The 14,942-nt window shown below is 35.9% G+C and overlaps 1 protein-coding gene across 1 annotated transcript; it reads left to right on the plus strand.

Moving 5' to 3' along the window:
• The first annotated feature begins 4,119 nt into the window (after positions 1–4,119).
• LOC115484048 (oxygen-regulated protein 1-like) lies at positions 4,120–14,651 on the plus strand. The gene is made up of 3 exons (XM_050971028.1): positions 4,120–4,758; positions 6,106–6,277; positions 9,094–14,651. The coding sequence occupies exons 1-3, from the start codon at positions 4,120–4,122 to the stop codon at positions 14,649–14,651; spliced, it is 6,369 nt and encodes a 2,122-aa protein (XP_050826985.1).
• The last annotated feature ends 291 nt before the right edge of the window (positions 14,652–14,942 follow it).

The raw sequence follows: 14,942 nt of genomic DNA on the forward strand, positions 1-14,942 counted from the left end.
TATAGCAAAATATCTGTGCAATGTTATAATTTAATCTTTGTTTGTACCTATGTATCTCATGAAAGTCATGAAACTACTATAAATGTTGAATTCTCTCCTAAGGAGGCTAGTTAAAAACTCATTACAGCATGTGGTGATAGTGTTTACTGAGCAGTGTTTTTGTTGCTGTTCTACACAGCTAGTTTTGAGAGCTTGGTGTAATCCTGATTAAGCAAAGAAGCTCCAAATCAGATTATGCATCTGGTGGCAATTAGATGGAACAGTCACCACCTGGGAACATAGTATTTCCATGGGAAAAAGAAAAAAAATCCACATTCCATGGCATAACTAAAATACAGTTAAAAATAATCCTCCTATCTCTTCCTGGACTATATTCATACATATTAATAGTCATGGCCTTTTTTCCAACATGTAGAAATGAAAATGCCTCATGGATGACAAAACTCCTTCAGACTGTCATGTTTTAGTGACCGGTGTTAGAGAAACTGTGGAACTCTTTTCACTGTGTTATCTGACTGGAGAAAAATATGGGAGAATCTTTAGCACAAAGAGAACCAGCTTGAGGAAGTGAATGAACAAAAGCAAGAATTAGGGGTAGCTAATAATTAGCGGTAGTTAATAAATAGTCTCAGAAGGTGAGTGGTAGAAGCTCCATTTTTAACATATTAAAAATTTTTATCACTTAAGAATTTAGTTTGGATGATAAGCTTACTCTGACAAGAAGGTAGATTAGATAACTCACGTTCCCTACCCACATCCTTATTTTATGTGGTTATGTGACTCTCTTGAGCAATCTAAGTAAATAGAAAATTATACAAACAAAATATTTAATAGACAAATTGTGTTTTAACATCATAAGAGAGGACTTGCTGGATGAGATGTTAGACATTCTGCTCTGAGCAGTAGCTGCCTGTGGTGAACCTGGTCTGGTGATTCACATTAGCTGAGATTAAGCAAGTGGATTATGATGTTTTTCCTGGCTGAGCATACTTGGAATAAGACTAAGGATGTTGTTTCATGCAGCATAGATGTGGTGCAATTTATAAATCTCTGAAAACAAGCAATACTCTCTTTTATTTACATAGGGCTGTGGGTGAGTATGATAAAATTACATGCAATGCTTACTAGCTCTATGGCATTGAAGGAATTCTTGTGTATCTAGAACAAAGTGTTCCACTAAGTGTCTTTATAGAATTTAGCTTTGTGCATAAATGTTGTGGTGGTTTGTTTATGGAATACAGGAAAAGGATTAAATTCTGATTTCTGTTTGATTTTATTGGAGAATTTCTCAACATTTTAGATGCCAAAGTATTTTAATAGACATCCTATTTCACGGAATATCAGGTATTTCTCAACTTTAGAATAATATCATTTAAGTATGAAATTGATAGTATGCTTATGATGAAATTAAGGTATTTTGTGGTGGCCTGTAGTATGAAAAAATAACTTCCACGATAAGTTGATTGTTCATTGTTGAAATGTTTTCTATTTGTAAAAGGTAATTATAAGGTATCTAAAAGATGTAGAACAAATTTTTTCTATTAAAATTATTGCTAGAACTGTGGTATGCCAAATAAAGATCTATAATCCATTTTCCTAAGGAAAACTTATTTTACTTAGTTTTGTACATTTAAATTATTTCATGTTTACAGTGAAATTGTCTTTTTTCTTTATTGATATGTATATTCCCTCTTTGTCTTGGATTTGAGTACTTCCAGAGTCAAGACTAAGAATAATAATTAGCTTTATGTAAAATCTGTTGCATTTCTCTTTCAAATGTTGATGCTTATGTAACTGACTGTTTTGCACAAGCACAAATATCTAGAACAGCTTCTGAGACTCTAATTCTAAAGTGATTAATGTCAGTGGTCTCATGAGAAAATCCACCTATTTTGTCTCTTGTAAAAGTGAATAATTGAATCACACAGTTAGAAGAAATTCCACTCCATTTTCTCAAGTGTTAGGAGTACAGTAGAGAGTAGCTGAGGAGCTGTGTCTGTTCTTTCCTCTCTCTGGCCGTTGTTGACAACGGTGCTTTTCCCCCAGAGATCCTGGACTGGGCTCTCAAACTTCACTCTTGGCCAGCTGAAATGCAGTAACATGGCATTCAGTTCACTCAGGAGCTTCTGTCATTGCTGCTTTCACTTGAGTAGAACATTTACTCTGCAAAGAGAGTAGGAAAGTTGTGTTGCAGCTAGCAACAAAAATGCCCTTACGGATTTCCACTAGGCACATCCAGCTAAGCAGAATGATGCGTGAAAAAAAAAATTACAACATAAAATGTCTGGTTCAAATTGTGTCCCTAGTCTAAACTCACCAACCAACCTCTCAGTACAGAAGTATAGTGAAAATTTACTCAGCTAATGAGTAGATCTGCCAAAAAAGATGAACAACAGTAACCTTCAGTGGTTTCAGTTCAAGTGGAGCTCCTCCCTTCTACTGAGGGTAAGCCATTTCAGTAGCTGGGTTGTATAAGTTGCTGCAGCCAACCTTGAAAAATTTCTTCTTGCTTATTCCTTAATGAAATGCTTTTTTTTTTCTTTTTCACTTTTTAGGCTTTTAAAATTTATTTATTTATTTTAAATTGTGGTTATGCAAATCAGTCTTAGAGTACATCATTCTGTTGAAGTCCTGTTGGGTTATTTTTCAGTTTTAGCACTTAAAGAAGTATATTTTACAGCATAAACTATGTCTTATAAGGAGACATTTCTTCCTGTGTTCTGATCAGTGTTCAAAATAATTAACTCCTAGTGAAGGCAAAACACCTGAGCTGAAGCAGTGCATTATTGCACTTCAGCTGAAGCATTATTGGAAAAGCTGTAAGAACACAGTAAGATAAAATCTTATCTGACTTTATTTGAACCTTCGCTGTCTTAAAACATAACATCTTATTATCAATTTCTGAACAGATATATGCAGTATTAAAATAATCAGAATACTGTTTTCCATAGCTTAAAAAACACATGGTAGCCAGAGATTGTTCCATTAGTCAATATGGTAGCTATATTAAGGTTACATCATCAAAGAATTTAATTTATTTTATTTTGATGACAAGTGTTTCCTGAGGCTTTTACGTAGCTTTTCAGTAAAAGTCTACTAAAACTGCTTCCTTGAGTCTAATTAGTTGAAAGTTTTTACCCTGTGTTCCAGTGAAAGCAAGCCAGTCATTAAAATAGTTATTTTAGTCACTTAAAGGATTGTCATTACAGTGTCTCTTTTTAGATTGGATTAAAATGGAAAGATTGCTCTATTTACAAGCATGAAGACTATCAATATGGTTGTCAGAAATAATTTGTTGTTTATAAGACCCGTATTTAAATGTTTTCATTTCAAGGCTACTTCTCCTGACGAATACCTGAATTTTTTTGTGTGTTTTTGAGGGACTTAAAGACTTTTTTTTAACTAAAAATGCCTTGTAAGTATTTTTTTATATAAATATGTATAAATACGTATAAATACAACTTTTGTAGTAGGTATATATTGTGAGATATAAAACTTGTAATAGAAAAGAAAATAATAAATCAATTTATGATAAAATGTCACTCTAACACATGTTTTGGGCCTTATTATGATATGGACTACAGTGCTGTAAACCAGGAGACTTTTCTCTGACTTCCGTGGTTTTGTCTTGGTATAAACTAGTATATAAGATCAGACTGAATTGCATTGTCTTTCAGTTTGGCTATTTTGGACTGAAAAAGGCACATACCAAGGCACAAATTTCTCTCTCCTAGTAAGGACTTTTCTTAAATATCTAAAAGGTGACATATCATCAGCTTCATGCTCAAGAAAGGATGGACTGAAAAACCACCTCCTTCTAAGAAAAGGCCTCTTGTACCAAAATGATAAGAGATTTGAAATTACATTGGAGAGTTTTGGGAATACTTGCAAGTAGAGCTATGCTTACTTAATCTGACAGTATCGGAGTCTTTGTGGAATTTAGTGATAACAGCTTGAATCCATTTAAATCCAATGATTTTTTGGCACAACGTGCTGCTGTTGGTTTCTCATAAATCCTCTTCCTGCACCTTTCAAAATGTAGATCATATTTTTGCTAGTCACAGAGAAAGTTTTACATCCATCTCCTCTTTCTTCCATTTTTGACAGATTGCTGTCAAAATGAGTGAAACACCTTCCAGCAGTTACTCGGCGAATCATCCAAACTCCTCCGAGAGTGAGCAGAGTTTATCCGCGCGCCATTTCAACGTCACCGAACCTGTCGTGGCCAAACGGATTTGTTTCTATAAAAGTGGAGATCCCCAGTTTAATGGAATCAAAATGGTGGTTAATAGCAGGTCTTACAAGACATTTGATGCCTTGCTGGATAGTTTGTCCAAACGGGTCCCGTTACCTTTTGGAGTAAGGAATATTAGTACACCAAGAGGGAGACACAGCATCACCAATTTGGAGGATCTGGAAGATGGAAAATCCTATATTTGCTCCCATCAGAGGAAAATGAAGCCCATCAACCTGGAACAGGCCAGCAAAAAGCCCCTGCCCTGGCAGATCAGCAGGCCTGTCAGCGCTCGTCGTCGCGCTGTGCAATTAGCAAGGCAGAATGAAGATGGGTTGGGCCATCGAGAAAGCAGAATAACAACTCCCAAAAAGATGCTTGTTTTCAAAAACGGGGATGTAAGACTTAGGCGCACCATTGTTTTGGGAAAGAAAAATACACAGACATTTGAGGCCTTTCTGGATTATATGAGTGAGTTAATGCAATATCCAGTTGCAAAGCTCTATACCACTGATGGCAGAAAGGTGAGAAAAAGGATGAGTACATACATTTTTTTGTGATTTTTTCTAGATTATTTTAAATAAAAAAGAAGTTGTGTCCATGATTGAAACATGGTCCTGATGTACGATCTGATGTGCTAAATTTAATCTTTTTACTTTCTATGCTTTTTCCCCCTTCAGAAGGGCTACTGGCTTGGAGGAAATATACTGGAATCTTGTGAAGAGAGAGAAGTTAGTGAGGACACATTTCATTTTAAGCAAAAGAGCAAAAAACTATTTTTTTCTCTTACTCAGGCCTCTTTAAGGCATGCTCCCAATTCTGTACTTTTATCCATTTACACGAGACCTTCCTTTAGTCTTAATGATTTTTATCTGGGATTTTTAATGTTTTAGAATAAAAGTAGCATCTAATATCCACATGTATTTTTATCATTGCACAAATGCAGAGGGGTTTGCCATTAATGACTCAGAACTCTGACGCCTGATTGCCTATCATAGTTTCAGACAATGGACCAGGTTCTGTACCTCTAAACTCAAATGGTGCAGCATTAATAATTCAGATTTCAGTCTCACATGCTGTTTGTATAATTTTGTCTCAGTGCTTTTTCTGTCTGTTGTTTAACCACAGAAAAACAGTTATGGTTACACTTAGCAGGTATCCAGAAAGAGAAATCTGAGCAGAACTCAAAGAGTTCAAAAGTAATCTCCTGTTTACCCTTCACTTGTTGAAATTGTGCATTAGGTTGGGAAACTGTCCATATTTCCTACAAGTTAGTGAACTACTGTTTGTAAGCATTAATTTGCAATATATTTTGGAACATACATTCAAAACTGTTAGACAAGGCCCTGGGCATCTTGATCCAGTCAAATCTGCTTTGAGTAGAGAGTTAGACTGCATGACCTCCAGAGGTCTTTTCCAGAGTATAATGCTCTGTGGTGGTGTCCTAGTCCTTTGTGGCAATATGAGCCAACTTCTTGTGCTGCATTCTGAATTTTTCCTCTACCTCTTCTTATGTATACCTACCTCCAAATGCATATTCATATTTCATGACTATGAACAGTCACTGTGCAACAATGAAACAAAATTACATGTGTAAACACTTAAATTTTAAGAAAATTTTGATGAGGATCCAAGTTACTTCTTGAAGTAATTATCCAATTCATATAACTAGATATATCCTCACCAAAATAGAAATTGCCTTATAGGAATTGAAAAATTAATTCCGTGCTGTGATACATATTTAATAGTCTGCTGCAAATGAATGTAGAAACTAAGGAGTGAAGATATTAAAGCTTGAAAGAGATGAACCTCTTACATTATTTTTTGGTGGTTACTAAGGCAGAGAATTTAATGTTACTTTTTTTTTACAGGTTCCTAATCTTCAGGCCCTGATATTGTGCTCTGGAGCTGTAGTGGCAGCAGGGAGAGAGCCTTTTAAACCAAGCAATTATGAATCCCTTGGGTATTTGCGACCTGCTAAATTGCTTGGAATTGGGAATCGTGTGTACCCAAAAGCAAATGCCAAGTCAGAAAGTGAAAAGAGTAAGTTCTTTGAATTAATTTGTATTTTAATAATTTGTTTATCTCTCTCAGCATAAGACATAAACAGTGACAATCTTACTAGGATCAAGGATATTCAGAAAGGCCAGTTGAAACTGTTTATATCTGCTGTGACTCCTTTATAAGCTTATGAAAGATCAAAGTGTTAATTTTCTTTTTAAAATGCAAGTTTCTGCTAAGTACTCAGCTACTATGCATATTTTGTTTCTGATAGACTTAGAATATGTATGAAAATTTATGAGTATATTTCACTTTAATTCTCTTGATTGCCATTGTTATTAATTTTTTGGTGTCAGAATTAATAACAACAGTGGTAAAAGTAAAACCTCAGGCTACTTCAGGGTCTCATTGAATTTCTTTGGCAAACTTTTGTTCAGTTTTCAGAATTTAACAAGTGGAGATTTGGCTTGTCATGACTTACTCTTCTTCTCTTGTTGCATCTTCGCCTAAATAGGAAAACTAGAATAGCATCCATCCACTCACAAATTCATCATGTTTTTGAAGCTGCTTTTGCCTAAACTGAGTGTTGTCCATTCCCATATCCTCATGGCTGTTATATATATTTTTTAAATAAGTCTGGGAAAAGATACACAAATAGGTACTTTCTCTTTGATTACTCAAGGAGTTGCTCCGCTGAGAAGATCAGGAAGAGTGTGAAGTGGCCAGTAGATGAGCAAGAAAGTGAGGAGCTCTTGGAGAGAAGTCAGGCTAGGTGAATAGCCTAAGGGAAATGAAATGCTGCAGTAACAGAACTTTAAGTCCTATGGGAATTCCTGACAGCATCTTCTAGGGCTGAGGTGCTGTCTGGAGGAACTTCCTTAACCCAGAGTACTGTCTACTCTTGCTACAGCTTCATGCCGTACTGGAGAAGCCAGGGAACACTGTAGTTGTTACTGTACTGGACTTTCCACAGTAACCCTAACAGTGTCATGGAGCGTGTTAATATATGACATTTGATTTCCATTTGCTTGAGGGAGTTCCATTCACATTCCTTGCAGTTTATTATCTCCCCACCAGGCTATTAATTTTAGGTTTTTTCAGCCTTCATGCACTTTGACTTTCACAGCTTGAGACCTGTTTGCAGAGCATAACTAATGAGTCAAGAGAGAATGATTAAGAACATTTTGAGAATGAAAGTTCTGCAGAAACAAAAATCCTACCTAGATTCTGCTTTGAGACAAAGACTGAGCCTTACAATTGTAAAAAATCTGAGTTGTTGAATATGATTATCTCCTGCTTCTAATTCTTAGTCCACAGCAATCACAGAAAGAGGGAGGAAAAAACAACCCTCTTTTTGTCTTTAACCTGAGAACTTAAAAATTATCAGCTGTAGGAGATATCACTGATGAAATGAAAGCATGGAAAATGAAATTTCAGCATCTTTGTTCCAATTCCATTTCCTGAGACAAGGAAGGCAAGATTTTTACTTTGTGAAGCATAATTTCTGGTCTGTGTTAGAAGACTTTGTTTCCTATTCAGTTCATGTTAAAGCATATGCTTGAGAAGCTTGCAGGGCCGTTTGCCTGAAGTTATAGACAGGTTTCTGTAATGGTAATATATTTCTGTAAAAGCCTTGATGTGAAAGCACTTAAAAAAGAAAACAAACTTAAATTCAAGAAATGTAGATAAGTTAATATTATATATGTTAAAATGCTTTTTGCAAGTGAAACCTATCTATTAAATGGTGGATCATTATATATATAAATTTAGATATGAGTACCAGTTGTTCATATCTTTGTGGGGGCTTACCTGCACTGTTTCCCTTGCACATGTGGAAGACCTTGAAAGACAGCAAGGCTTCATTCTTACTCATGATTTTTTAGCTCTCAACTCTTCAGTGACAACTATGTGGGAGAGATGAATAAATTTTTTAAAAGACCCAAGTTATTGCAGAGTAATCAAAACATATTGTGGGAAAATATATTGTGTATGCCAACACATTTTGGGCCACATTCAAAAATCATTGAAGTCTAGAAATATTCTCATAGGCTTTGCTGAGTTTTGTCTACAGTATATATTGTCTACAGTACAGATACATAAATGTGCTCCAGAATGTCATGATTTAAGTTCAGGTTTTACAAGGAGTTCAAGAACTTCAATATTTACTTCTTTACAGAAGGTCAGAGGAATGGATATGAATCCTTTTGTTACGTGTCAGTGACATTACAAAGAGCTGTTACTCATGTACTGTAGATTGTTAGATTAAGCCTGAGAACAAATATATTGACCTTGAATGACATTTTTTAGTGATAACTGTAAGAACTAGTAGGAAGTGATATAATGATCACTAAAGCATGAAGAGAAGTAAAGCTGGTAGCTTGAAACCCAAACAAGTGAGCACCTATGAAACCTTTGAAATGGTCAAGGCAATCTCAGCTCTCAATTAAGTATAAAATGAGGTCATCTTGTACTTTTTTTAGGCTTTGGAGCTTCAAATAAGACTGTAGTTCTGGCATTAGAAAGAACTTATTGTAAAATAAAAATAAGTGGGCAAGCATTTAAGTGCTTAATTCTTTATTAGGATTTTCTCATATTTCTTTCTCTGAAAATTTCATAGATGAATAACAAGATTACCAATGGTTTTTTTCCCGTACTTTTGAATGCAAAATAAAGAAAAAAAACCAAGTATGTAAAATAATACATTTCATTAACATCTTTAATACTAATTTTTCTCCTTTCTTCTTTTCCTTTGTTGCCTGTCTGCTGTCTCCTCATCTGGATCATTATCAATGGTATTTGTCTGCTCTGCTTTCTGTCTTCTGAATGAATCTGTGTTCTTTCAATGTAATTATGGGTAGTGAGAGCTGAAATGGACTCTAGTTCAAGATCTCAGATATTCTCAGTTTCTTCTGATAAAGGATCCAGCAATGATAACAACTCAAATGATAACAACTCAGATTCTTCCTATGTTCTTGACAGCCATAATGGGATAGGAGGAAATCGGTCAGTTATTGGTGAAGACTTATCTGTGGCACAGTATCAAGATGACATTGAGAAGTCTGTTCATGTTAACCAAGATGGCAGCATCACAGTAGAAATGAAAGTTCGATTCAAAATTAAAGAGGAAGAAACCATTAAGTGGACAACCACCGTAAGTCGTGCTGGCCTTTCTGATGACAAAAAGGTCTCCATCTGCAATTCTTCTGCAATGAATGTGGAACACTGCTCATCCAATGTAAATACATCAGACTGTATCAACCCAAAAGATGCTCCATTTTTAAAGAGCTGCAATAAAGCAGAGGAAGACTTGTTACAGCAATCCAATGAGGAAGTGTCAGAAAAAGAATTAGAATCTGATTTGAAAACTGCTGATTGTAATGTCTCTGAGAAGAACAATTCTGCAGAGTTAGATGTAAGCAATGTACCTGAGGAAAATATCAAGCCTCGCTTTTACAGGCCTCCCACCCCTGGGCCAAGGCGTGTTAGGCAAAAGAAAGCAGTGGTTGAGAGTGTCACCTTGGTGTCTGAGAAAGAGGTTCAAGAGAAGACAATAGGACAATTTTCCTACAGCGAGGAAGTACAGAATGGAGAAAAGACATCTGAGTATTGCATGGTAGCTCATTCAAGCAGAAAAAAATCAAGTGTCAGTAATCCAAAGTTTAGTGAGATTAGTGACAATGGTTTATTAAAGCTGTCTTCAGAAAATATAAAGGAAGAAATGCTTTTTAAAGTAAGGCACAAAAGCAGTGAGTTAATAGAAACCACAAACAGGAACACATTAGAAGTGCCTAATGAGGATCAATTGGTACAGAATATATTGGAGAAATCAGTTGTGGAACAAGGTGCATACAGTAGTTTAGTATCAACCTCCAAAGCTAACATCAGTGGTTTCATGCCATCTTCAAAAGCTTACCAGACAGCTAGGCCAGGTACAGCAGATAATATCCATAGGTCATGTGATATTAAACAAATAAAAAGATCAGTGAGTTCTTTCATTACATATTCAGAATTATGTCAGTCAAAAGAAGAAATAAAATGCCAAGCTGCTGATTTAGTAGGTATTTCTCAGGATTCAGTGCATTCAGCCTGTGCTGGACATAGCCAGATGAAAATGATGGCATCTCCACTCAGTAAGAGTCCTACTGAGAAAGTAAATCAAACAACTGCATTCTTTCCTACTGTTACCGAAAGTGAGACTCAAACCAGTGCCACGACTGAATTTGTGAGGACAACACCCATTGAAAACAATCAGTCTGCATCATCCCTCACCAAAAAGAAGAAGAAAAGAAAATCATCTAGCTTTCTAGAGCAAGGTACATATGAAAGTCAAAAGCATCAAGAAATTTCAGGGATAATTAGAAGTGAGGGACTGCATATCACACAGGATTCCACAACAGAGGCTATGGATAAATATTCTGAAATGCCTCAGAAAACAGGATCTGAATATTTTGTAAAAAACAATGACGGGTCTGCCAATTCAGGCAAAACCATATATCCTGAAGATGAATTTGATCACCAGGATTCAGTGGAACAAAATGGATCATCGTCATCTAATAAAAAAAAAGGAAGGGATAACAAGAAGCTAGGCAAGATAAAATTGAAGTCAGGCAAAAAAAGCAGTCTCATTTCATCTGCAAAGAGTGAAGACGGTCCAAAGACGGTTGATTCAAACAATGAATCTGAACACAGTCAGCATACACTTTGTAGTGAGAAAGAAGGCGCACATCTTATGAACAGTTCTTTCAAACGGACACCTGACTCATCAGTGACTTCAAAACCGTTGTCAGCAGTGCCAAAAAATCTTAGCTTTGAAAAAGGAAAGGAAAAGAATAATTTGGAACATTTGCTATCAAAGAAAGAGAAAAAGCAGAAGATGATGAAGAAAAATCTAGGTGAAGGTGTAAATAAGAAAAATATGTCAGAGAGTGCCATTAGACTAGAGGCTCTAAACCAGGAGGGTTTTCAAGAGAAGGTTGTTGAGCATTCACGTGAAAACTATGTCCAAACTTGGCTGAAAAATTCGTTTTCAAATTCTGTCTTACCCCCTATAAAGAAAAAAGAAGGGACTGTAGAGAATAGCAATGCCTGTTCTTTTCCTAAAGAAAATACTGATGATTCTATAGAAAAAGAAGCTAGATTTATCACAAATAATGTGCATGTAACTGGAAAAACACATCTACTTGAAGATAATCTAATAAAAAACCCTTTAAAGCCTATTGGTAAATTGAGACTTTCAGAAGACTCAGCCAAAGATTCAGATGAAAGACAATCTGACTCTTTGATTCATTCTAATACATCTCTACTAGAAGAAGCCAAGTATTTACTAAAGTCGGAATTTCATCAGAATAGTGAGCTGCATTTGTTTCATGAAGCACATGACAATGATAAAAAGGTGGCAGAAGTTGACGTTCAAGTTACCAACCTATGCCAAAAAAAAAGATCTGAGGTTGCTGTTCAAGCTGATTGCACAATTGTTAGTGAGAAAATTGGAATTGAAATTCAGAATAATTGCATGTCTAGCATGTTGCTGCATGAACTTCAATCAGCCTTGCTTGGTCTGCAGAAAGGACATAGTGGATGCATTGGAAAATCTTGCAGTTTTCCGGATCTTTCTCCTGCAGCTTTTGGTTCTTCCTCCAATGCCCTCTTAGCTTGGCTACTTTTACTGAATCTGAGAGAGAGTTTGATTGGGACAATCACAGATGATATGCAAAAAAATGCCTGTAGCTGCTGTGAAATATTTACACAGTTAAAATGTCTGAAACAAACTGCAGCAATAGAGCAAGCTGATGAGCTGAAGGCTGTCTTCTCACATCTCCAACAATCAACAGAAAATAACTTAGTACACTTCAGGAAGGAACTTGAAAAGCCAGGCTCCACACATGAGAATGTGCCCACATCTGAAATTCCTAATGATACACATTTGTATGAACATGAGGAATCAGCTGAGCCTTGTATTGTGATGGACAGTGTCAATTCTGAAGAAGTTCTAAAATTAACCAGGGAATCAGAAAGCTGTTTTGATGTAGAGAGGGATCTTTGTAAAGGAACAGAGGCTTTAGGCATGACTGCTCCTGAAACACTAGATGGTCAATTTGCCAATACTAATTCAAATACCTGTAGCCTTCCATCAGCTATAGAGACACCAGAAAGAAATGAAGAAATGCCTGGTAGCCTATGTGAAAACACTCAAGATCCATCATTCAATAATGAAGAGTCAGAATCTTCAGTAGAACCTAATTCCACAGTTCATAGTGTAACTTCTAATGATAACAATTGTATTTTAGATCAGGATATTTCTGAGTTAGAAGGAGAAAAAGGCATTGTACCTGTTAGTACTGATAAAAGTGAAGATGAGGATATTGATCCAAAGTCATCAGATATTGACAACACCCCTAAAAACCAACTTACACTCGATGTTGAAACCTCTCTAGAATATAATAATGAAGATTATTCTGTACAGGGTGACAAAGAAGATGCAGAAATATCTGAGGAAACCTCTGAGAGGTTATCTACAGTCTCTCCATTATCATTTCGTTATGAATCAAAGCAAGTTACAGAATGTGACATAACTGAAGGAGAACAGAAATTGCAAGTAGAAGAACTGGAGGATAAAATGTGTTCTGACACATCTCGATTAAAAAAATGCTTAAAAAGTCCTGCTACTTCAGACTGGTCAGATTACAGACCAGATACTGAAGAGAGTGATAATAACTTTAGAGCATCCAGTGACTTGACCAATGAAAGTGGGGAGGAAGCACTTGAAAAACATTATAATACTGGCTATGTCAAGAGAACTATTGAAAGACTCTATGGCAAGACAGAAGCTTCATTTAAGCCTGACTTTCACAAAGGATTTCCTTATATGTCGAAGGTATTTCAAGCAGATACTGAAGGATTCCACTCTGCTGTGGGGGAAAAAATAATTTATTTTTCTCAAGAATCTACGTCTTGTTCTACACAGAAATTTTCACATTCCTCACTACCATCACAAGAATATCCAGTAAAAGTAAACAGAGATGACAGTATATTAAGAAGAGAAAATACTCCTTTACCAACACCACAGTCTGCACTTAACAGAGAAGAGACAAGTTATACTAATGACTGTTTAGGGGAATCTCTAAATCAACATTGTCAACCTAGCATTAAAGCTAGTGAAGATGAAGGAATATTGATAGATAAAGGCAAATGGCTTCTGAAAGAAAATCATTTGATAAGAAGGTCACCACCTGAACAGATTGGAATGTATGGTAATTTGGATACAACATCAATTGAAAGTGATGAAGTCCCATACTCTCACTTTGGCAATCTGGATCAGTACCCTACCCTTGATGAGATCCCTTCTTCAGAACTTGAAGACATGGTAAAACCCGCTGAAAATTTTTGCAGCTACTTCAATATGCCTCATAATAGTGATTCAGACCCCTTTCAGGATGAGTCAAATACAAAAGGCAAACCTAGTCGCAATGGCAAGATCCTTCCTGCACCAAACAAAGACAAGACCAATCCATCAGCTGTGGTAGGTTCTACTTCCACACAGGCTGACACCAATTTTCCAGCCTTTTCATCTGTAGAATTTAGATTGCCTGATAACAAGGTGCACCCTTTGGAAAAGCCTTCAAATGCTGCACCCATACAATCTCAGCCAACTAGTGTTAGTAATGCTGCTAGAAGTGCTCTTCGTGAAGAAGATTCTCTGGATAGACTCCATGCGATATGCGGCCAACATTGTCCAATACTGATGTTAACAGTAACACCAATTAATGAGGAACAGAGAGGGTGTGCCTACCAAAAGGCATCTGATATTGAGAACCAGCTGGGTTCATATTTGTTGGCCAAAAAGAGCGAATGTTTAGAATGGTCAGGTCAAGACCTGACAGACAAAAATAATCATGTGACTTTGAAGAATAACTCTATCAATAAGATTGTCAATAATATCTTTAATAGGTTTTATGCTAATAACACCTTAGATTTTATTAATAACTTTGGAATACTTGCATCCTCAGCTTTGAAAGACACAAATATTTTAGGGGAGTTATATATTACAGAGGATATGAATGCAAACCCCATGGAAGCTAGAAATTGTCAAAATAGTGTATCCAAACACATACCCAGTGATCTTGTCACAGGCACAAATACTGAACTACCCAATGGAAAGACAAAAAAAAGTCAAACCTTAAGAATAAATTTAATTTACATTGTTGGAGAAAAATGTTCTCACATGTTGGCAGATCCAGCAGAAACTTGCCACTCTGAGACATTTCTGAAGTGTGACACTTCCTTAAATAACATTGAACATAAAGCCTCTGAAAATCTGAAAAACAAAAATGCCTTTCCTACAGAAGAAGACAAAGAAGAAGTAGTTTTCCCTTCTACAATGAACAGTGGAAACAGTAAAGATGAGAAAGACTTGTAATAAAGATCTTGGAATTTCTATTACATTAGATTAGTGAAAACCTCTTCAGAAAAAAAATATCACATAATAAACTGCTGAACGGCACAACCAATAAAACTCCCAGTGTGAATAACTAGATAAAAATAAGTCACAATTGTGTATCAGAGCTGAAATACAAATCTTAATTAATTTTTTATGGGAACCACTATACAAAGAAAAGTTTTACTTCCAAGGCAATGATTTCTTGGCTAGTTTTCTCATTAAATATTATCTTTTAAGAAGTAGTGGTGTACTGGTCATCTAATTTTAGAG

Source organism: Serinus canaria, chromosome 2 (genome assembly GCF_022539315.1).
Source record: "Serinus canaria isolate serCan28SL12 chromosome 2, serCan2020, whole genome shotgun sequence".
NCBI lineage: Eukaryota > Metazoa > Chordata > Aves > Passeriformes > Fringillidae > Serinus > Serinus canaria.

Bases quoted from the DNA above. Each gene is read 5' to 3' on its own strand.
- LOC115484048 (XM_050971028.1), top strand. From the start codon at position 4,120: ATGAGTGAAACACCTTCCAGCAGTTACTCGGCGAATCATCCAAACTCC. The intron at 4,759-6,105 runs GTGAGAAAAAGG...TTTTTTTTACAG, and splicing joins ATACCACTGATGGCAGAAAG to GTTCCTAATCTTCAGGCCCT. The intron at 6,278-9,093 runs GTAAGTTCTTTG...AATTATGGGTAG, and splicing joins CAAGTCAGAAAGTGAAAAGA to TGAGAGCTGAAATGGACTCT.